This window comes from Paramisgurnus dabryanus, chromosome 16, assembly GCF_030506205.2.
Source record: "Paramisgurnus dabryanus chromosome 16, PD_genome_1.1, whole genome shotgun sequence".
NCBI classification, from domain to species: Eukaryota; Metazoa; Chordata; class Actinopteri; order Cypriniformes; family Cobitidae; genus Paramisgurnus; species Paramisgurnus dabryanus.
In genome coordinates, this window is record NC_133352.1 from 20,893,610 (window position 1) to 20,915,453 (window position 21,844).

Sequence of the window (21,844 nt, forward strand, 5' to 3'; positions counted from 1 at the left end):
ATACACACATTCCTTTTTTTAACATATTGTAGCACTAATGCAGCTAAATATACAATTGTTTTCAGAGGAATCAGATTTATCCCAAACGCGCTTATCTTCTGTTGGTAAGGGAGTGAGAGCAATAGCTCATTAGCATTTAAAGGTACACACATGAAAACATGCAAATTCACTGTAAAAAGGGAAAAGTTGGATCAACTTAAAAAATTACCTCTATTGGTAACATAAATACATACACTAGATTTCGCCTTGGCTAGGGCAGTTCATTGAACCGAATGCATCAAATGGAGCTGCCATCTTGAAACAGGGGAGCCCTGCATCAGCGTCATTGTAGGCAAAGGTGTAACGGAAATAAAATCACCATATATCATCATGAATGCGATTTTCTAGGGTTTTTTTTTTTGTTCGTTCAAATGGTCAGACAAGTATTAAGCATTGAGTCCACAGAAAATGTAAAGTTTTTATATTAAGAAAATCTACTTTTTCTAAATATAATGCATAGTGCTAGTAAGCCTAACATCCATCCACAGCACTAAAGTCCAGCATTGTCCATGAATTCGAAGTACAGGTGGAGACAGCACCATTACCTAGCTAATTCCTATGATAAGACCACTGTTCCAAGATGGCGGCGGTTTTGACGCATCCATAGAATCCCAAGGGGACATCTTGTGTATATCTATGAATTGGTAACACCTAAAATTTTTTTACTTTTTTTTCTTAAATCTCACTTAAATTTTTTTGTTGTTACCAATTAAAAAAACTTTTTAAGTTGAACCAACTTTTCACTTTTTACAGTGTAGGGACATTTTGGACATGCTTTTGGACAATTGATCTGTGAGGTCATTTGAGCAGAAACTTTACAGACACATTCTAGGCACACTTGAGACATATATTACAGTTTGTAAAAATGGGCATAATATGTGTCCTTTAAAGAAAAAGTATTTCTGTTAGATTTACATAATCACAAATAATGTTGTTAACTTGCTTAACCCTGTGGTTAAAGGTCCCATTTTCCTGACCCCATTTTTCAAACTTTAGTCATTGTGTAATGTTGTTGTTAGAGCATAAATAATACCTACAAAATTATAAAGCTTAAAGTTCAATGCCAAGCAATACATTTTCTTTAACAGAATTACCTTTTCAAAGCCTACAGCGAACGGCCGGTTTGGACTATAGCCCTCTATTTCTAGGTTAAATGACGTCAAAATAAGAGTTTCTGACTAACCTCCGCCCACAGGAATACGTTATTTGCCAAAGCTCAAACGGCTCTGCTAAGCTTAGTTACTGTCAATTCACAACACATTAAAAAATACACCAGCCCGTTTTGAGGACAGTGAAAACAGCACCATAAGAGATAAGTAAATTATGTGAAAAATACTGTGTTTTTTTACACACGAAAGATGAACACATGTTATTTTGCGCACCATAAACACCATAAATAGCTTCAAAAACACAGAAAAAAAATGGACATTTTAAGGTAATTTCAACATTGCTAACAAAACAAATTTTTCTATTGGTTTTACATTTTTGAATCTATCAATTCAATATGAGGCTTTAGGGTTTATACCCTTTCCTTGATTGCATCTTATAAACAATTTTCCAGCCTACATTAAGCTTTTCCTGCATAGACATGAATGAAGTGTTCAAAATTAAATGAAACAAAGTGAGGTTACATATAAACATTTAAATAAAAACAATATTGTGTTTCAAAATTGAAATTAAATATTTTTAATTGTATAATCCATAGACAGCTTGGCATATAACATTCACATTTGTTTGAACATAGTATTTGGCACATGAACAACTGTTAAAAAAAAGAAAAAAAGAAAGAAAGCACATGGAGTGTAAAAAAGTGTAATTCAAAAATATTTGAAGTAAATATTTTTGTGGAACCATTGCAAAGATTGCACAAGTGAACATATTATAATTGCAGCACACATACTTTACATGAATCAAATCAAATTAACATCCATTAAAACCATTAAGACAGCAGAAGTAAGAAAAACTAGTGTGAAGTTAATATACAAATCCATTTAAAGTCCATTTTTTGCTGGTTTCATCAGATTGAAGGAGAGCTGGTAATTGTTTGATGGAAGCACAGCATGCAACCACTGCTTCACTCTCAACAACATGCCACCCATATCAGCTGGGCCAATAAATTCAAATGACAATAAGAAAATCAGTGCACGCTTTTTACTTCTTGGGCTCTACTGAACCAGTTAGCTCATAGTTTATGCCATCTCCAGGCAATGGGGAAGGAATCAACGGACAGAGCCAGCAGATGTACCAGTTTTTGCCCATGCATTCTCTGATGTTGGCCAGTATTCCCAGGCTGTAAGGCCGGCGTGTTGAATACCACTCACGTGTGGTCTGGCCCTTCAGCATCAGAATCACATGAAAGAAGAGGAAAGCAGCAACAAGTAGAAAGCCCACTACGCAAGTGTCGGCAATGAATGCAAAAGCAAAGGCCCGTGTTGTCACTTGTCCTGTAAAAGGAGAAATTAAGACATTTAGAGGCATTTGTGATTTTTTTTAAAGGGGTCATATTATTTAAAGGGGTCATATAAATATGACCACATAAGAGGATTAACAAATAATAATAACAGATAAAATTGTCCAGGATTTTCCCCAATCCTGGCCCTTGGGTACCCCCTGCCAGAATGTTTTGGATGTCTCCTTATTTAACACACCTTATTAACTCAACAGCTTGTTAGGAAAACATGTTAACGCAGTGGTCACCAACCCTGGCCCTGAAAATGTGGGCTGCGTCCGAAACCGGCTACTTCCATACTATAGTAGGTGAAAAGATGTAGGCGAGGTGAGTAGTATGTCCAAATGCATAATTTGTTAACTAGTTAACTACTAACTTGTTATGATATGCATCGACATATGTCGCGTGATGTATCAACATGGCAGGTGTACGTCCAAATTCATTCATACTATCCATATTCATACAATATAGAACACACTGTTTTAATGCTCGATGAGTCATCTCATTCAGTACCTACTGTACAGTATGCGATTTTGGACACAGCCCTACCCTCCTGCATACCGTTCTGAAAGGAGGCTGATGAGTTGAATCGGATGTTTTAAAGAAAAAGACATCTACTGGGAGGGGGAACTCGTGGACCAGGATTTGAAAGCACTGCCTTAAAGGGGACATTTCACAAGACTTTGTAAAATAAATCTTTCGTGTCCCCAGAGTACATATGTGAAGTTCTAGCTCAAAATACCATTAAGATAATTTATTATAACATGTTAAAATTGCCACTTTTTAGGTGTGTCCTTTTAAATGCAAATGGCCTGATCTATTCAATAAATAGCAGTGCAGTGATTGGACAGTGCAGATTAAGGGGTGGTATTATTATGATAAGATCCCCTTCTGATATCACAAGGGGAGCCAAATTTTAATGACCTACTTTTTCCACATGCTTGCAGAGAATAGATTACCAAAACTAAGTTACTGGGTTTATCCTTATCACATTTTTTATAATGCTTCCACACTGCCGAGATGTTTGCTGTATTAATAAAACATTCAGCAAACTATGAACCAGGGGGCGTATTACAGAAAAGTCCTAACTTTAAAATCTTATCTTAACTGTTTGGTAACCATGGTAATTTCAGTTAGGACCTCATTTAAGACAAAAGCTATTACAGAATGATGTTCCTAAATGCATTATCTTATCTTAACTGCAGATAGGAAAGTGGTATTACAGAAGCATCCTAACTTGACAAAAAATCCTAAAAACAGTCTTAACTTTAGGGTAACCTCACAGGTGTCCTAACTTAAAACTTTAATGAGAGCCAGCTGAAACAATCACATTATGATAGAGCTGCGGGAGAATGACATTACATTTTTAACAAAGTGGAGGATGAAAAACATCAATGTTTGTTTTTGGATTACTCTTTGAATGTTTTTTACCTTCACACATTCACATAATCACAATGTTTCCACTAGTTGAGCGATCTTTCAATTTCTGTCATCCCTCATTATTAAAAAACAGTTATCTTATCCGTGAACACTTGATGGGATTAAAGTGAATACAGTACACACTTGACTCAGAATCTATTTCTTGTCATGTCTCTATCAAATGTTGAAATGTACAATAGTATCCTAGCACTTAGGAAGAATAATTTTTTTAATTTTTGTAAGTCACATTAGCTTAATGTTTAAATTGAACGGTAACTGATAGATGATGTGCTAAAACACTAATACAAAAAACACAGACTATGATGACTATGAATTTAATAAAATGTATTTTTCTGGCCCATTGAAATTAAAAGGACAATTCTTTCGTTTACTGTAGCAGCAGCTCACGCATTGCTGGTTGCTTGGTAACAGACATGACAGTAGATAGCCGAACAGGATTAAGCGATTTGGGATTTCCTAACTAGAGATGAGATAAGATTTGGTGAAATAAGATGAGAATCCTAAATCAATTTAAGATTTGCTTCTGTAATATGAATTTGTGAAAAATCTTAACTTAACACATCATATCTTAAGTTAAGACCTAAGATAGAAAGTTTCTGTAATACCCCCCCTGGACCACAAAACCAGTCATAGGAGTACAATTTTAAATTTATACTCATCACTAATGCTGACAAAATATTGATGTATGGTTTGTTAGGATGGGACAATATTTGGCCAAGATACACATATATGAAAATCTAAAATCTGAGGGTGCAAAAAATCAAAATATTGAGAAAATCGCCTTTAAAGTTGTCAAAATGACATCCTTAGCAACACAGATTACTAATGATAATACATTCTTCATTCACTGAAACACAATTCTGCTTGTCCACATTCTTTGCGCACTGAAACGCAAATCTACACACCCACATACTTAAAGTCCTTAAACACACACAATTCTGTGCATTTATATTCACTAAAATTAATTAGCAACATACAGCCATGGAAAAATTAAGAGATCACATTATTTTTAGATCAGTTTATAGGTATGTGTTTAAGTTACACTACTGACAACATTTCTGACAAATTCCTAATAAAAATAATATTTTTATTTGCAGACTCGAACCGAACAAACTACCGAAAGTTGCAATGTTTTCAGATCTTGAGTTTATATTCATATTTAAACACCACAGTGCTAATATTTTACATCTTGCATGTGTCTTGACATGCTCTCGGTTTTTGGGTGGGTGATGTTGCGTCACTCCAGAGCTTTGCTTTTGTTGGATTGTTCAACAGACACTGGATTTGATGCAGAAATGATGGATGACTACAAGCAAAACTGGAGTGGTCTCTACATTTTCCATGGCTTTATATATATTAAAGCTAAATAATTAAAGGGCTCAGATTGTCGTATATGTATGTAGAGGGCACTAAGGAAAAATTTTGGGAAACCACTAGTTTGATCTAACCTGAGGAGGCATAAAAAGCTAATGTTCTACAAACTCCCTCCGATATCCCTTTGGGTCACTACTGCATAAATCAAATCAACATATGAACTATCACATCTTGTGAAAGGTAAAAAGTGTATTACATTTTAATAAAATACTTGCACTTTATATATGGTTTGGAAAAATAGTATTCCGTCATCATTTTTCAGCAAAAAATCAATTTAGAAATATGCTCGTGGTGGCCCTTATAATACCTACCAGCAGAGTAGATTTGATCTTTTAAATGAAATTTGTTTGTTGCACTTTGAAGACTCCTAACTAAATTCCCTCTTTGATCAATGACAATTCAATTTCTCCAGGGCAGACACAGGGCAGAGTACAGAATGGACATTTTCATTAAGAACCTGTTACTTACCAGAGACAAGCATCAGCCAAGGCACCAGCAAAAGCATGACACTGTGAAAGGTGACACCCTCCTTGAGGATAACAATGAAGACTTCAGCATTCATCACCACTGCATAGAGCAGCCCTGCCCACATGAAGAGCAAACAGGTCAGGAAATACCGGTAATTGCGGAAACCGACGCACTGGCCAAAAAACACGCAGTGGTGATCCCGGCGCAGAACACACACGTTGCAGTCATAGCAGTGTGAGCATCGTGGAGGAGTGTGCGTCTCGCAGGTATAACAGTACCTGTGGAAAAAAAAAAGAGTAAAATATAACTGATACTTGTTTATAGGGATGACAACATTTCACTTAGTGACTCACGTAGATTAAAGAACATACATATAAATGACAGGTCTCCAAGCAAAACAGACCAATTACCTCCACCCCTGACCCAAAACATCTCCTCCAAGAAACACTCCACGGATACTTGGATTAGTTTTCATGAATAAGGAAGCATTCCAGGATATATTTCCAAACATGAAGAGCTGGGCGAAGAGGTGCATGGCCTTCCATGTGGTGGACCAGTCAGTCTTCTCTTGAGTTTGTTCAAGGGGAGCCTCGACCAAAACCAGATAGCAGAGCTCCGCAGTGATGGAGAACACCAGGACAGCGTTCAAAAAGATAGGCAGACGGCTGCTGGCCGAATCCAACTTATTCCAAACTCTACTCATAAACCCAACCATGTTTTTACCTCTAACTCACCTGCTACAACCCGTTCAACCTGTACACTACCAGAAATTGAGGCACTCGATTCACGTTCGCTCGATTATAAAACAGAGAGATCGCCAACGGAGAGAAATTCTACGGAAGCCTGATAGTTAAACGACATTTATACAGACTGAAACTAATAGAATCCATATTCTACTGTAATCCATACGACACGGATAACAGTTACCACACGATACGAACGCGCAGGTACTATGACAGCAGCTATCGATTAGTAATTATAAAAGTACGTGATTTTATCTTTATTTGACAGCGACTTATCAGTCTATGGCTTGGTTTATATCTATATTAACGCACTCCTGCCTGCTTTTAACGAAGGACTGCTGGTGGCTATCATAACAACACTTGGCACGCGACACTTTTGTGTTGCACCTGAAACTGTCCCTCTGTCACAAGCGTCGAATTACAATGGTTCCATGTGGGATTACAATGGTTTTCGTTGGTATTATGTGCACGTTTACATTACTAGAAACGTGTCGGTGTTCAGATATCAAAAGAAAAAATAGTTTAGAGTATTAAAATGTCTGTATATAATGTTGCTTGAATTTGACTTGCCTTTTCAAAGATTTGACTGCTTGGGAATATTTTGCGTTCTGTAGGCTAATCTACCTTGTAAAATAATCAATGGTTGTATATACTGTCAAACTGTAGAAGCAATAAAGTGTTCTTTCAATATAATATCGATTTTCTTCTGGCCACCCTTTTTCTTTCTGAGTGCATTCTCAAACAATAATCCCTATAATCTCATAATCCACATTGGTGGTGGCTTCTGCATGTGAGAGTTTGCCTTTCAGAGCGATTTAACATGGCATCTTTTATAAAGAGCGAGGAGCAGCGCAGTGACTTTTATAAAATTTGGGCATACGAGAATCTACAATTCAAGTAAGTGCTCTTGTGATTATTTGTAGGCCTGCTTTCGCGAAATTGTTATTTGTCCTATGTTGCTTAGTTGAATTCACCTGTTTGCGCTATATTCCAAAGAACAGCTTAAGTTTAGTGATGGCGAGACTGCTTGCCGTTGACATGATATAGTAAATTGAATTGTAAGTGATCGATCAATAATGCTATTCATTTGTAGCTATTCCGATAAAGACCGGAAGAGGGCAGCATTTTCAAGCGTTGTCTAAATCAGTGGGTGAATTTTAAACCTGCATTTAAAATTTTTTTTTTTTAATGTTACAGTCCCCGAGTGAGGATGAAACTTCAGACTGATCTTCAGTCACAACAGCAAAATCATCGTCTGTAAGACTGGATACATTTTTTTCCTTCTATCTTTCTTTCTTTCTTTCTTTCTTTCTTTCTTTCTTTCTTTCTTTCTTTCTTTCTTTCTTTCTTTTTATACATTTCTTGAATTAAAATGTATTCAGGATGACATTGTGTTTAACAACAGTAATTGTTTGTTGGGATGTAGCAGTAGGGCTGCCTGGCTCCAGGCTCGCTGGTTGGAGATCAGTGAGCAGGAGCACTGGGCTCAACTCCACAACCAAAAGCTGATGCTGGATTTTCAAAGAGCACAAGACACACTGGATGACATGGTGGCCCGTACCGAAGCCATGAACACTATACGGGTCAGCAATTACACGACACTTTCCAGCAGTGCATTTGAGCAATACATATTTTTTATTCATACATGCATGACTGTAGTTTTGCAAGCCTCAGTTGACATACAGGAACAGTGTTATTATTGATGAATAAAATGTTCCTTTGCTCTTCAAAAGGTTCAGTATGAAAGGTATCTGAAAGAGAACTTCCCACGATGGCAACAAAAGCTAAAAGACACACACGTTTCTGAACATTCCAAGGTGCTTTTTAGTGAAAGGAAATATTTTTTTACAACGTATCATGGCTTTATAGTGTGAAGCTGACATCTAGGAACAAATTGTATAGAAAATTTAAAGGGATAGTTCACCTTAAAATGAAAATTTGTCATCATTTACTCATCTTCATGTTGTTCTAAACCTGTATGAATTTCTTATTTTCTGATGAACACAAAAGAAGATATTTTGAGAAATGATGGTAAAAACACAGCAGATAGTGACCATTGACTTCCATAGTAGGAAAAAATAGTTTGGAAGTATTGTGATAAATGATAAAGAAAATATTCAGATAAATGATGGTAAGCACACAGTTGACGGTACCCATTAAATTCCATCATATTTTTATTTTATTCCTACTATGGAAGTCAATGGTCATACTATCTGCTGTGTGTTTAACATCATTTCTCAAAATATCTTCTTTTGTGTTCATCAGAGAAAAAGAATTTCATTCAGGTTTGTAACAACATGTGGATGACTAAATTATGACAGAATTTTTATTTTAAGGTGAACTCTCCCTTATAGTTTGAAAATATGAAAATACTCTCATTCTGTATTCACTCTCATGTTGTAACAAACCTGTATAATTCTCTTTGTTGTGATGAACACGAAGGAAGATATTTTGAGGAAAGTTTGTAACCAAATTTACTTCCATAGTATTATTTTTCCTACTATGGAAGTGAATGGGGCTTATGATCGGTTTGGTTACGCACATTCCTCAAAATAGCTTCCTTCATGTTAATCAGAAAATATACGTTTTTACAGGTTTGAAACAACATGAGAGTGAGAAAATGAGAACATGTTTGGGTGAACTATCCCTTTAAGGTGTCTAACTTTTTTTTAAAGTTATATGTCTAAGCAACTAAAAACCTATGTTCAGCAGATTGAGGAAGACCAAGATATAAAGGCTGACATTTCATCCCACCCTGTCATCTCCAAATCTCCATACCAATCTCAGTTTCCTAGTCAAACTCACCAGATAGGTAAAGGTATGACCTTTAGTATTTCAAGTGTTTACCATTCTACGTTGTAATAATGTAATATCAGTTCATTTAGTATGTCACTGATCTGTTCCCTTTCTGTTTAGAAATCAGGCAAAATGCTGCAAAATGCAAACAAGACCATCTATACCTTCCTGCCACGTGGTTAACTGACCCACAGCCTTTAATTTCAGGACTCCAGCAAAGCAATATCCCAAAAGATCACAAAAACCTTCATAACATTAAAGCACTGAATCATCTTTTCACCTTTAGTTCTCCAAGTGATTCACACCATCAGTCGCACTCCCCAGTCCAGCAGAAGCCACCGTCCATAGATCATACATGGCAAAACCCATGGGTTGGTGTAAGGCAAGGGCTTACAGGTCACTTCACTCCTGCTGGTGCTTCCTGGCCACGACTTCCTGTGATAAACCCAGTGCCATGGGGAATGATGGATGTGCCCGATTCAGGTGGGGAAAAAATCCAGTGCAGTGAAACAGACCAGGAAAATCCAACAAAAGAAATGTTGAACCCACCAAAGGAGAGCAAGCAGAGACTAAAACACAAGAGGAGGGGAGGAGAGTGTGATCAGCCTCCTGAGCTGGACGGTAGACCAGGTTAGTTGTTTTGTTAAATGTAGTGACTTCAGATTGATAGTTTTAATTAAACAGTTGAGGAGTATTAGGTTTGCATAATGCATTTATCCAAAGCCGCTTATACTGAGTATACATTTTTATCAGTCCATGTATTTCCTAGGAATAAATTCCATGACTTTGGTGTTTTTACGTTAATGCTTTACCAATTGAGCTACAGAAATGTTGTATTGTATTTTGTTTAAAGGTCTGTTTGCTTTTTGCTCATCTACAGTACATCTGTTAAAAGACCACAAAGCCAGTGAAGACAGCTCTGTGTCCTTTGAAGCTCTCAAAGTCTCGGGTTGTGGGATAAAGCAAAGGAGAAAGAAAAGAAGAGATGGGACACAATCACACCTTGCAGCAAATGAGCAGGAATCACAGTGGTAAGACAGAGAAACCTAATAAAACTATCTTTTTGGACATTGCAGACAGAATATTTCATTTATATTTTACTGTATTTCTTGAGAAATGACAAATTATCTCTATTTCCCATCAATCTCTTTTAGTTCTTCCACTTTGTCACAAGATGCCCTCCTGTCAGCTCCGGGTGGCCATACTGACCCAAAAAGAAGTGTAAACCATCTGAAACCATCTGCGGGAGCTAAGATGGATACCAGCAAAGAATCCATTAATACAGGGACCGATATTGATGGAGTGATACAAGATGAAGAAGAAAAGGAAGAAAGTAGTAGCCAAGAAAAACCTGTAAGTCATCCAAGCTCAGACAAAACAGATGGAACTGAAGTACTCAACCAGAAACACAGCACAGAGGAAGAAGATACTGATGAATGTGCTAATGATGATCTCATCCTAGAAGAGAAAATTAGTGCAGATGAAAGTGAGGAAGAGGAAGGCAGTGAAGATGAGGAGGAACCAGGATTGGATGAAGCACAAGGAAGTGAAGAAGAGGGGAGTGAGAGAGTAGTAAGGAGCAGAGAGGATCTCAGTGATGAAGAAGAGAGAGAGAAAGAAGGAGATATTTCAAGCAACATACCAGATTCAGACAGTGAAGAGGGAGGAGAGAAAACTCAGGAAGAAATTGAAGAGAACAGTTCACAAGATCAGAATGAAAGTGAAGAAGAAGAGAGTGACAAAATTGTTCATGTTCAGATTCATAACAGCAGGTATCTGCCTACAGTACATCGATGCAGATAGCTTTACCATTCATATTACTGAATATTCATTCACTCATCAACGTACTGTTTTTCTCAGTCTTAAGGAGTTGCAGGCAGCTGATGAGACTGAAGAGGAAGAGGTTTACAATCAAGAAATTGAAGATGACGATGATGAAGATGATGAGACTAAGCAAGCATATCTCTGGTCAAAATACCCCTTAAATAATCAAACAAAATATCATGATGATGATGATGATGATGATGAAGATATTGAAAATGTTCTTAAGCCACAAGTCAACTCCCAAATACACCGGTATTTTTTTTGTTTGATTTCTTCATGCATGTCATTCTTAATAAATTGTATAAATATTGCTCATGATTGCTTTTATCTTATTTACTCATGTCATGTAGGGAGGATGATGTTGAGGAGACCAAGCAAACAAATGGACCAAATGGTAACTTTAATTTTTTAATTAAAAGGTGAATTGGACTGCAATAAGTAATTTGGCCTGCTTTTAATCATTGACATACCAAAATTCATCCTTGTTAAAGACCAACAAAGCTTAGTTGCTCGTTCATTACTGGTTAAGTAGGATTTCAATCTGACATATAATGAAAATTGTGTATTGTCTAGATCCGTTGGGTAATTTTTAACTCAATAATGTGACAAAATATTGATTCTCATTTGGTTTTGCATCAGCAGATTGGATGTTAAATCTCAACCCAATAGAGCACTCAAAGTAACTTAGATTTTCTTTAAACTTTATGTAATGGTTTTCAAGATGTCAGACATTTTCATAATTTAGCCAGATATAGAAAGCTTTGTATAAACAAACTCTCAGATTCTATTATTTCTTTCTATTTCTATTATTGTCTTTTTAAAAATCAGATACATATCTTTTTAATGTTACAGACAGTGTATGTTTCTGCACAGATTTACTATCTGATTCAAGTGAGGAAGATACACCAAAGAAGACTAAAAATGAGCCGGCGGATTCAGACGATGAGTTTGATCACTTCTACGATTAAACCAGAAACTAGAACATAAATGGGGAACAAAGTAACACAACCTTGAATGAATGCAGCAGACAGAAGCCGCAATCGTTCTGCGCTTTTAGAAAATGGGTAAGGTGCACACCCTAAACAACAGCCGCAAAGAGACGAGAGAGGCACAAGGCTGAGCAATGAATAGAGGAATCAGATTACAAAGGGATGAAAGAGGAAGAAAGGGATAAATAGATGCTGGGTGTCCCTCGTCTGTTTTTTTGTGTTATTTGCTGGTAGCTTATCTGACTGTCCTGAAAGAATCGTACCACTGTCACTGTGCAAACACAGGTGGATTGCCTCGCCTGATGGACGCAGAGATGAAGAGAGAATAATAGAGGAGATTAATAGAAAAGTGCGGAGGATGGCATTAAATGAATGGCTTCATATGAATAGCACGTTATGTATAGCTGAAATAGTGTCAGTTTAATTTAATTAAAAAATTATATTTTAAAGTTCGCCTTGAATTCAGCGGCATTCATTTAAATGTAGCATGAGTTTGAATGCTTTCTCATTCAGATAGGGAGCGTGGCCTAAAGGGAGGGGGGTGACTGGGGGTTCAGGCAAAGATGGGAAGCCAAGGGAAGGAGTACAGGCCTGTCACTGCCTCTGAGTGATGGCTATTTGAACAGGCATATTTACCCGAACCCTTGTGAAAGGAGATGGAGGGAGAGCAGCGGAGCCGTGCAGGCACAGACAGGCAATAAAAAGCTGGCTACTGTGTAAACAACATGGCCCGGTCTGTTCGGCCGCTGCCATGCCAACACGGCAACCTCCACTCTCTAACCAATCACACGCAGACTTTTTGACAAGTGGAACAAAACCCCCATCAGATGTGGCAGGTGGATGAAAAAAAACTAAGCTGTCTGACAAAATGTATGTAAAATATTTATTGTTGAAATGAAATGCGGGGTAGTCTTAAATTGTCTAAATCTAAAATTGCAATTTTCCTCATTTTGATTACTGTTGCTTTTATTATCTAAGCAAGAGACCACATTAAATAATAAAAGAATATGCATTAGTCATACTGCAGAATTGCAAAAACGTGAATAATGTTAAAACGGTACATGCCTTAAATATACATATTGCATTAATGAAAGAAAATAAATGCTTTTGGCGACAATAAATAATTGAGAAATAATTAAATGCAATTAAATTAGCATAAAGTCATCCTGTAAAATAGTTTATAGAGTAATAGACACAAACTTACTTTTCAATAACCACCACAGTGTCTGACACACACAGCTGGTCTACTGATGTTCCCAGACAGCATCTTCACACCCACACATTTCAATTTACACCCTCTTATTGCTTGGGACTGAATACACATTTACCATGACTCATATAGTTAAGGTCATGATTGCTCCTTTATACAAGTGAACCGCAGATTGGGTGTTTCAACCCATGACTGGGTAAAGTATGGACCAACCTTTGTGTTTAACATAACATATGCTGCGTTGTCCATGGCTTCAATCCATGCTTGGGTCAAATATGGACATTTATTTAATTAATTTAATCCAGCGTTTAAATTGTGTTTGTTTATATTTTACTCAACTACGGATGGATTGCAACAACCCAATACACTGACTTATACAGTAATATGTGCTATATATAACAAATCATATTGTTCCAGTCAGAACCCAAAAAGCTCATGAACTCCCCGCGTCTCACCTTCTCTCTGAATCTTGGACACACACTGAGGGGTCTATGGCTTCTGCTCAGATCGCTGTGGGTGTCCCTGTGTCCCATTGTGGAAAAGACACAGCTTTGTGGAGGTCCACCATTAAGACCAGTGTCTTCCTATTGTTCTCATACTCTCAAACACAATCCTGCTTACCCGGGAATCAAAGGTTAGGCTAGGAGGGATGGAGGGGGTCGCAACCTTTTCTACTGCTAACATTCATCCCAGTAAGACACGAACCATACCAAACAGTCACAATCTCAACTGGACACTATACCCTTCTGAAGAAAACAAGCTTGGTATCTTGGTCATGCATGTTTAGGGATGTATTTAAATGCATTTTAATATTTTTATTGTTTACAATGAGCCATATCTCACAATCTAGAGATTAGGAGCATTAAGCATTCACATTGATTTCAATCTTTCACATGACCGTACTCAGACAGTATGAAAGATATCAAGGTTATTTTCACATAATGTTTTTTTTACAATATGCAGTAATGATGATTTTATGTACAAAACAGTAAATCACAAAAAATACTCTATCTGTGTTTTCACTGGAGTTTTGTACTATTCTCTTATGTCAATTTTTATTGATGGTTCCTAAGGGTGATGTTAAACTAGTTTTCTGTGTGGTTGTCTTGTTCAGGTTAGTGTGAGGAATGTCAAGCCAGGAAGTGATGTTTATCTTTCACAATGTGAGCAGGACAATGCCTGATTCTTCTCTCTTGAGGAATTTAAGAAATAAATAAAACCACATTACACAAACGCAAACGTTTTTAGATATGTAAAATTTTACTTAAGATTTATAGCTTGAAAAAAGACAACATATTATAAGACCTCCAAATCAAAATTATCCAAAACATTTGAATAAAATGAAAGAAATTCTTTAGCATCATACTGTATAACAGATACTTGTCCAGCTACGGGACTTCCGTCAACTACTATATACAACAAAATAAAAGTATCTAAATGCAGGCAAAGCTTTTGCTGTTTATCAGCCTATAGCATTTAGTTTATCAGGTGGAACTCAGAAGAGGGGCAGGACACATACTAAATCCAGAGTAATACATAGAGTCTCCAACATATGAGGACTCCTCTCTTCCTCTGTAATAGCCGAGGTTGTGAGGATGGGAATTTGAGTAAACTGGATAACTCACAGGGGACTCACAGTACTGAAAGTCCATAAGTCGTGGGACAGTGATGGGATGTTGAATGGCTGCCTCGCTCTGCAAGCTGCTTTCCATAGAGTTAGAGGGCAATGGGCTGGAGGCGGGCATTGTTGGGAAAGGTACACTTAGAGGTGGCAGGTGTGTTGTGATCTCTGTAGGCTGGGGATGGAATGGCGTGTGTGATTGAGTTAGATGCTGAGGAAGATGAGGTGGAGAAGGTGCTTTGGGGACAGGATAGGAAGCTGGTACGCTTGAATGCAGTGGCGTGGAGTCGATCGGCGGTGCAGGCGACTTGCAGGAGGCTGATGACTTTGTTTCCACCTTCTTTCTCTTCCCTTCCTCTTTCGCAACTTCTCCGTCTGACTTCTTCAAAGCATTTTTGCCGGTTGTCGGTGATGTCGACTTCTGACACTTAAAGCGTTTCTGGCGACGCATATAGCAGCCGTTCTCAAACATGTTACCTGAATCTGGGTGTAGCGCCCAGTATGAGCCTTTTCCTGGTGAGTCTGGAGATCTTGGTACGCGCACGAAGCAGTCGTTGAACGAGAGGGAGTGACGGATGGAGTTCTGCCACCGCTGTTGATTTTGTCTATAATATGGAAAAAGTTGCCTTATCCAGTCGTAGATCTCATTCAGAGTCAGCCTTTTCGACGGTGACTGCTGGATAGCCATGCAAATAAGAGATATGTAGGAATAAGGAGGCTTGGCGTGGCTTAAGGTCCGCCTGTAAACTGATTTCAGGGCTGGAAACTCAGAGTCACTGGATTCGCCCTCATTATATCCTTTGGGGTTCGGCGGAGGCAGCATGCCGACGGGACTACCAAGCCTGCTTGTGTCTCCCCCAGCTGCTGAATCAGTCTGGGGACCATAACTCTGGAAGTGATGCTCTGGAGGGGCAAATCCTCTGGGCCTTAATGACAGGCTGTCCGACCCATAGTAAACCTGAAAAGATGAAAAATCATCTTTTAGTGAACAAGGTCAAGCTCATAAAAGGTGAACATGCATTTGTTTTTTTTATATAAGCTGATTCCTTCCGTGCAGCCCAGTCTCATGAAATTTCGTTTACGTGGCATTGTCACGTATTGGTTACTCAACTGTTATGTCCTATTTTCTTACCATTGTCGCTTCGGTTTAGGGTTAGATTTACAAAAAATTAGATCCTTACCCAAACCCAACTCTAACCTATAATGCCAGGCGACAATTGTTTAAAAATAAAAAAATATCAAAAAATAAATCCGATTTTTTTATAAACCAATACTTAAAGTGACATCCTAACGCAAACACCAAATCTAACCCTAAACCTAAGGGACAATGGTAAGCAAATAGGAAAAAGCAGTCGAGTAACCAATATGTGACAATGACATGTAAACAGAAATGCGTGCTACGATCACGAAAAAACACAGAAATTCATGACAATATAACAAAAAAAAGAATCAAAAAGTTATGTGATTATATCAGGGAATTTCGTGAGACTGGGTAGCAGTGTGCTAACTCTTATAAATTGGTGTACAGAATGGTATTCTGTAAATTCATCTTATGTAAAAAAAAAACTAGTATACTTTAGGATTTACTATGGTTAACTGTGGTAAATTGTACTATACTATATATTATAACAAGAGTTTTGTTAATATATACTGTAGCATTAGTATTAACTAGTGAAAGGATAAAAAGTACTTAATACTATTCGTAGACCTTAATAATAACTATGGTAAAACACTATAGAATCTATGATTTTTTAAATTATATTTTACTATAGTAAATTATAGTAATATATTTACTATATAATATGTAGTAAATACTAAAGAATACTTATTAAATTAATTTTTGTGTGGGGTGTAATGTGGGTCATGTAAGCACATGTAAAAAATAAGTACACTTCAATAAAGTATTTAAAGTGGTCTAGTTTCGCACACTAATTTTTATACTAAAAAATTCTTTGGTACTTCTTAAGATAATCTTGAGATTATCTAAGTGTACTCAACTGTGCTCTTTTGGGACACTATGAATATGAAATAAATGTATTTAAAAATGTATTTAGGTACCACTTGTTGAACTCATCGATCTTTGTATGAAAGATGAGTTCAAGTTTATTACAAGAAACTAATTTTTTTTTTTTAAATACAGAGATAGTATGTTAAAAGCACATTTTAGTTAATTATGGTGTTTTAAAAAAGCACAGATAAGTAGCATACACTTAGAAGAGTACTAAAGAGTTTTTAGTATATTAAGTACAAAATTAGTGCGTGAAAATAGAGCACTTTATCGAAATGTTGAAAGTATTTGATGACAGCCCAGATGAAAATAGACTGTAGCCTATAGCCTACCGTAGTAGTGCATTTTAGGCTACTATAGTATAGTATATTAATTATATTATAGTAAAATATAATTAGAATAGTATAGGCTACTACTGTAGTAATCTGTAAAATTAACTATAGTAAATTGATCAAATGTTGTAAGTGGCATACATTAATATTTAGCCTACAATTGAGGTTTAAAAGCACTACAGTATCCGTACATTTTACTAGGCTACAGTTTACTGAAGTAAATGCTAATGTTTTTTTATGTGGGATGCGCTCATTTCGTATTTTTTGGTATTAGCATTATTATTTAATAAATATAAATATTAACCCTAAAATATTATTATTATTTTTACTTAAAGCGTGCATCAGTTGAACTAAACATCGGCGTCGACAGCTCCTCTTTGATTCCTTTATTTCATCAGCAAACCTTGCCTTTGGGTAACGCCATGTAAATGTATTCTGACCACCCACCCAGCCGATAACCCCATTATCCGGCTAGTCCGGCTATTCTTCTCATCCTTGTTTTGTCTCTTTTTAAGTCACTCACCGTCCGCCTTTTCTCTATCTCATGGCAGAGGGTGTAACAGAGGGCTGTTTGGGGGCGCGACTGCTATTTCTCACACGATGGACATCGTTCATAATAATTCGACCCTTTCAAGTCGGAACCCCGCATTCGTGTATCAGAGGCCGAAACGCCCCTCTGGTTATGAGCCCGTGCTGGGCTGATAGTCAGTTATACATGAGTGTCAAAGTGCGAGACATACAACACAATCACAGAGTCAATCAATTAACTACCGACAGACCACACACAAATAAACGCGTGATACAGATTAAAGAGAGAGGTTTAAACCGATCATCCATTTCAAAGCTATACTATTTTACTCAAAATATTTGTTCTGTCATCACCTGCCTTGTTTTAGGTTCAGGAAGAAATAAGATTAGAAGTGAAACGAAGGGTTTGATTATTTTACTGTTAACCCTTGCGAAAATACGGTTTAGTCTACCAATTAAACTTGCAATTAAACTATAAAACCATAACATTTACCATCGTCTCACTGCAGTAAAAATAGTTGATGTGATATTTTTAGTTAAACGATTGTAATATATTATGAATCTGCCAATAGTTGCTACACTTAAACTCTAAATATTAATTTTCTTAAGGTAGCCTATACGTCCTTTACAGTACATAATAATTACGGTCTTATATTGAAGATCTTTAAAGAAAGTCACATTTAATCTATAAAGTTTTGTTCTAGGCCTATTTGGTATCTCTTTATGTATCATTTCTAGTCATTAATTATAATATAAATTAACAACAGTAAAATAAAATGTTTTTTTTAGTAACATACCTCATTGGAGTAATATGACATCCACTGATCGTTTCTCTCCCGTTTCACTTCGTCAATCATGTCTTCTGCTTCAGCTATAGACTATAAATATTCAATCCAAAATCAATTCCAGTGTTGATTGAATACTATTACAAGTTAACTAAATATGAGTGTTTGAAAGGCCAATAGCAGTGTGAAGGAAAAGCTTGTAAGTAAAGTTTGTAAAGTGTGCTGCAGCACACAGATTGAGTTACATATAATGTGTGTGTGTGTTGATCTCCCGCCCTCTGTCCAGCCTCCTGCCTGCCCACCTCCTGCCTTCTGCACATTACAACTAACACACTTTACAAAACTTCAATAAAACCATAATGGGTGACATTTTTACAAACTTTCAAATGCTTTCATTCCCCCAAAGTGTATTGTTGATTTCAAAACAAACTTAAAATATTAAACACAATAAGTAGGCCTACTTTTTTCTTATAATAAAAATAACAGTGTTTCAGTGGCTTGACATTTTATATTTTTGGGGACTATTACAATTCTTTCTTTCTTATATATGTTTAAAGCAAATTCATGACCTATATAATCTTATTTTTGTGCATTTCTTTTTTTGATGTATGTTGGCATTGTGTCTCATTCAAGGGTTATAGCTCATTTCTCTCTCTTTCATTCCTACCACATCTCCGTTCTCTCTATTGTGAGAGACAGCTGTTTGGCGGATTGGGGGTGTTGGGTGTCATTTTTATTGATGGAAAGCAAACATTTACTCTGTGTGCCATTTAAAAGCACCTCCCTCCTCTGCCTGTCCCGGACTATCAGCCATACATCCTGCTTAGCCAATCAGAGGCCTCAAGAAACACTCCTTGTATTTAAAGACAGAATTTTATGAGAGAATTATACTGATATGTTGCCAATAAAGTAACCTAAGTATTCATAATATCCAACTCAATGTGATACAAACAAAAGGAGGAATTACTTTTAACAAGCTTACTGTATGTTTAGCAGAGTTTCTTAATTTTCCAGCTGTGCCATCAATGCCAGGTGAAGGAAATGTTTATTTAGTGTTAAGTGCTGTCTGTTGCATTAGACGAACTGCTCTTAAACTCAAGACAATTAATTACATCCTATTCAGAAACTACAAGGTGAGAAAAAAGACAGGAACCTCCTGATTAAATCACCAATTGGGCATTAACACATTAGGATCTAAAGAAAAACTTTGAAACTAAAGATGAAATGATATTTGAAGCCAATGTAGAGGGATTTTTTTTCAAAATAATTCACCAAAAGAATGCATTTTAGTTAGGGTTAAACTTTAGTTTAAAAAAACTTAATATGAAACATAAAAACTTGAAGATGCACTTTTGTTGTATATATAAAATGTTTAACCGTTTAACATAAAAGCTTAATAAACTAATAAAATTATCAAGTTTTTAAACCAGGAAATTCAGTAAATCAGTCAATTGTAGTTAATCTTTTTTATTTCATGGAAATACAACATAATTATAATTCCTGTTCAGGACAATCTGTTGTACATTATTACTTTTCTCCTTTTGTTTTGTTTTTAACATGAACACTTGTACAACAATGTGAACAAAAAAAAATCCATGTCACAAATAGATCCATGATGACAATAAATTACACCTGTCATGCTTTGAGTTTTTAAAACAGCACTTTTTTAAATCTCAGAACATTTTTCAATCATTATTCCCATATTAACCCATTTCCAACAGCAAGAAAATCAACCTTTATGCATAAATAGATTACTGTAAAGTACCCCTTAAATTAAGCAGAATTTTAAAAACAGATTAAATCCAATCTTAAAACTCTAGGAAACAAAATAAAAGGTATAATAGAATAAAATGAGCAGTCATGAGGTTACATTTACAACAGCCACATAAATTACAAAACGTATAAGTGAACATTAGCCAATCTAACACTGCTGAAGCAAAAGGCTGGGTAAGATACATACTGAATTTAATTTAGAGGTTTTAAAAACTGATGGTGAGACATTGTTCCTTTTTCTCTTATTGTTGTTCAGTGTAATGCAGTATTACTGCGGTCTTTTACAACTAAAAAGTGAATAAACAGATCACATCACAATTCCAGTTATTAGTACTTTAGAATGGTGAACTGCTTCACGACTTTATGCACTAGTTTAGAAAATAGCCCAAACAGACTGAAAATGAACCAGCAGAAAAGTGAGGTTACTTTTCATTAGTTGAGGCAAATACTGGTACCAGTACATTACAGTAGAGAATAAAATAAGATTACACGCAATTTCCGTAAAATTTACAATGAAAAACGGACATTACAAATGCAAAGAACTGTAAACTAGTGCTGTAATACAATAAAGAGGAAAAACTGATTGCTGTAAACAATTCTGGGCGTAAAAAATTTAAAGAGGAAATAAGTATGGACATTATTACGTCCGTAAATGTACCATTCTATTTTTTTGGTAGGTTTACAATAAACAATATTATAGAATTTGGAGAGATGTGATTTGTGAGGAACATGCAAATCTTATTTAATAAAATGAAATGTATGGGCATGTAGTAAAAAAACTAAACTGACATTAAACATGTTTTCTCTTAATAGTTATTCATAATTAAAAGTAATTTATATATTTTTTTAAACTAGCACTTCAACGTTCCTCTGGTGAACTAGAAGAAATCTTGATAGTCCTAAATCTCTGAAACTGGTTCACTTCCAGTCTCTTCCAAACCTTAAAGGGAATGTTGAAACTGAAAATGGCAAAATAACATTCAGTAAAGACTGAGCAATCTACTTTTTTGTTTAACCATGGGTCAGGACTAGAGGTATGTCACCTATATAAATAAAGCAGTAAAGACCCTGCACACTACAATCGAGACAATATCACACCAGAGGAAGAATGGAACTGTTGGGGTCAAATAAAGTTTATTTAACATGTGGTGGCCAGAGACTGATGTATAGGAGGCTGAAAGCAGCGCACATGCTCCACAGTAGAACTGTCTGTCTCCACAGCCTTCATGTACTTGTTGAGGATGGCAAAGATCTCGTTGTTCAGTATCTGATACTTTCTGATGCGATCTGCCATCTTTTTCAGGGGCTGAGGGGTTTAAATATTACACATCACACATTAAACGCAAAGCTTAAAACCACATAAGACAATACAAAGCCTCACATACTGAATCAAAGTCTGTGTAACACCACAGAAAGAATGTTATTAACCACACAGCCAAATTTAAATGATGAAAAAACTGGCAAG

The 21,844-nt window shown here is 36.3% G+C and overlaps 4 protein-coding genes across 5 annotated transcripts in view; 1 reads left to right on the forward strand and 3 right to left on the reverse strand.

The window, feature by feature from the left end:
- Positions 1–1,709: 1,709 nt before the first annotated feature.
- Positions 1,710–6,921, reverse strand: zdhhc24 (zDHHC palmitoyltransferase 24). The gene is made up of 3 exons (XM_065271993.2): positions 6,181–6,921; positions 5,771–6,048; positions 1,710–2,483 (listed from the first exon to the last, which is right to left on the reverse strand). The coding sequence occupies exons 1-3, from the start codon at positions 6,483–6,485 to the stop codon at positions 2,191–2,193; spliced, it is 876 nt and encodes a 291-aa protein (XP_065128065.1). The 5' UTR covers positions 6,486–6,921; the 3' UTR covers positions 1,710–2,190.
- Positions 6,922–7,713: 792 nt separating this feature from the next.
- Positions 7,714–13,023, forward strand: LOC135751904 (uncharacterized). The gene is made up of 10 exons (XM_073812168.1): positions 7,714–7,770; positions 7,940–8,096; positions 8,247–8,330; positions 9,223–9,331; positions 9,430–9,939; positions 10,190–10,340; positions 10,464–11,081; positions 11,170–11,385; positions 11,484–11,527; positions 11,986–13,023. The coding sequence occupies exons 1-10, from the start codon at positions 7,724–7,726 to the stop codon at positions 12,099–12,101; spliced, it is 2,052 nt and encodes a 683-aa protein (XP_073668269.1). The 5' UTR covers positions 7,714–7,723; the 3' UTR covers positions 12,102–13,023.
- A 1,221-nt stretch (positions 13,024–14,244) lies between these two features.
- foxa (forkhead box A sequence) lies at positions 14,245–18,804 on the reverse strand. Its single transcript, XM_065270199.2, has 2 exons — positions 18,619–18,804; positions 14,245–15,911 (listed from the first exon to the last, which is right to left on the reverse strand). The coding sequence occupies exons 1-2, from the start codon at positions 18,676–18,678 to the stop codon at positions 14,817–14,819; spliced, it is 1,155 nt and encodes a 384-aa protein (XP_065126271.2). The 5' UTR covers positions 18,679–18,804; the 3' UTR covers positions 14,245–14,816.
- A 1,253-nt stretch (positions 18,805–20,057) lies between these two features.
- The window catches only part of cyfip2 (cytoplasmic FMR1 interacting protein 2), a 30,050-nt gene continuing 28,263 nt past the window's right edge, over positions 20,058–21,844 (reverse strand). For both annotated transcript variants that reach the window (XM_065272015.2, XM_065272005.2), the window contains exon 29: positions 20,058–21,685. In XM_065272015.2, the coding sequence (XP_065128087.1) occupies positions 21,518–21,685 (168 nt within the window). In that variant the 3' untranslated portion in view covers positions 20,058–21,517. The remainder of the gene's footprint in view (positions 21,686–21,844) is intronic.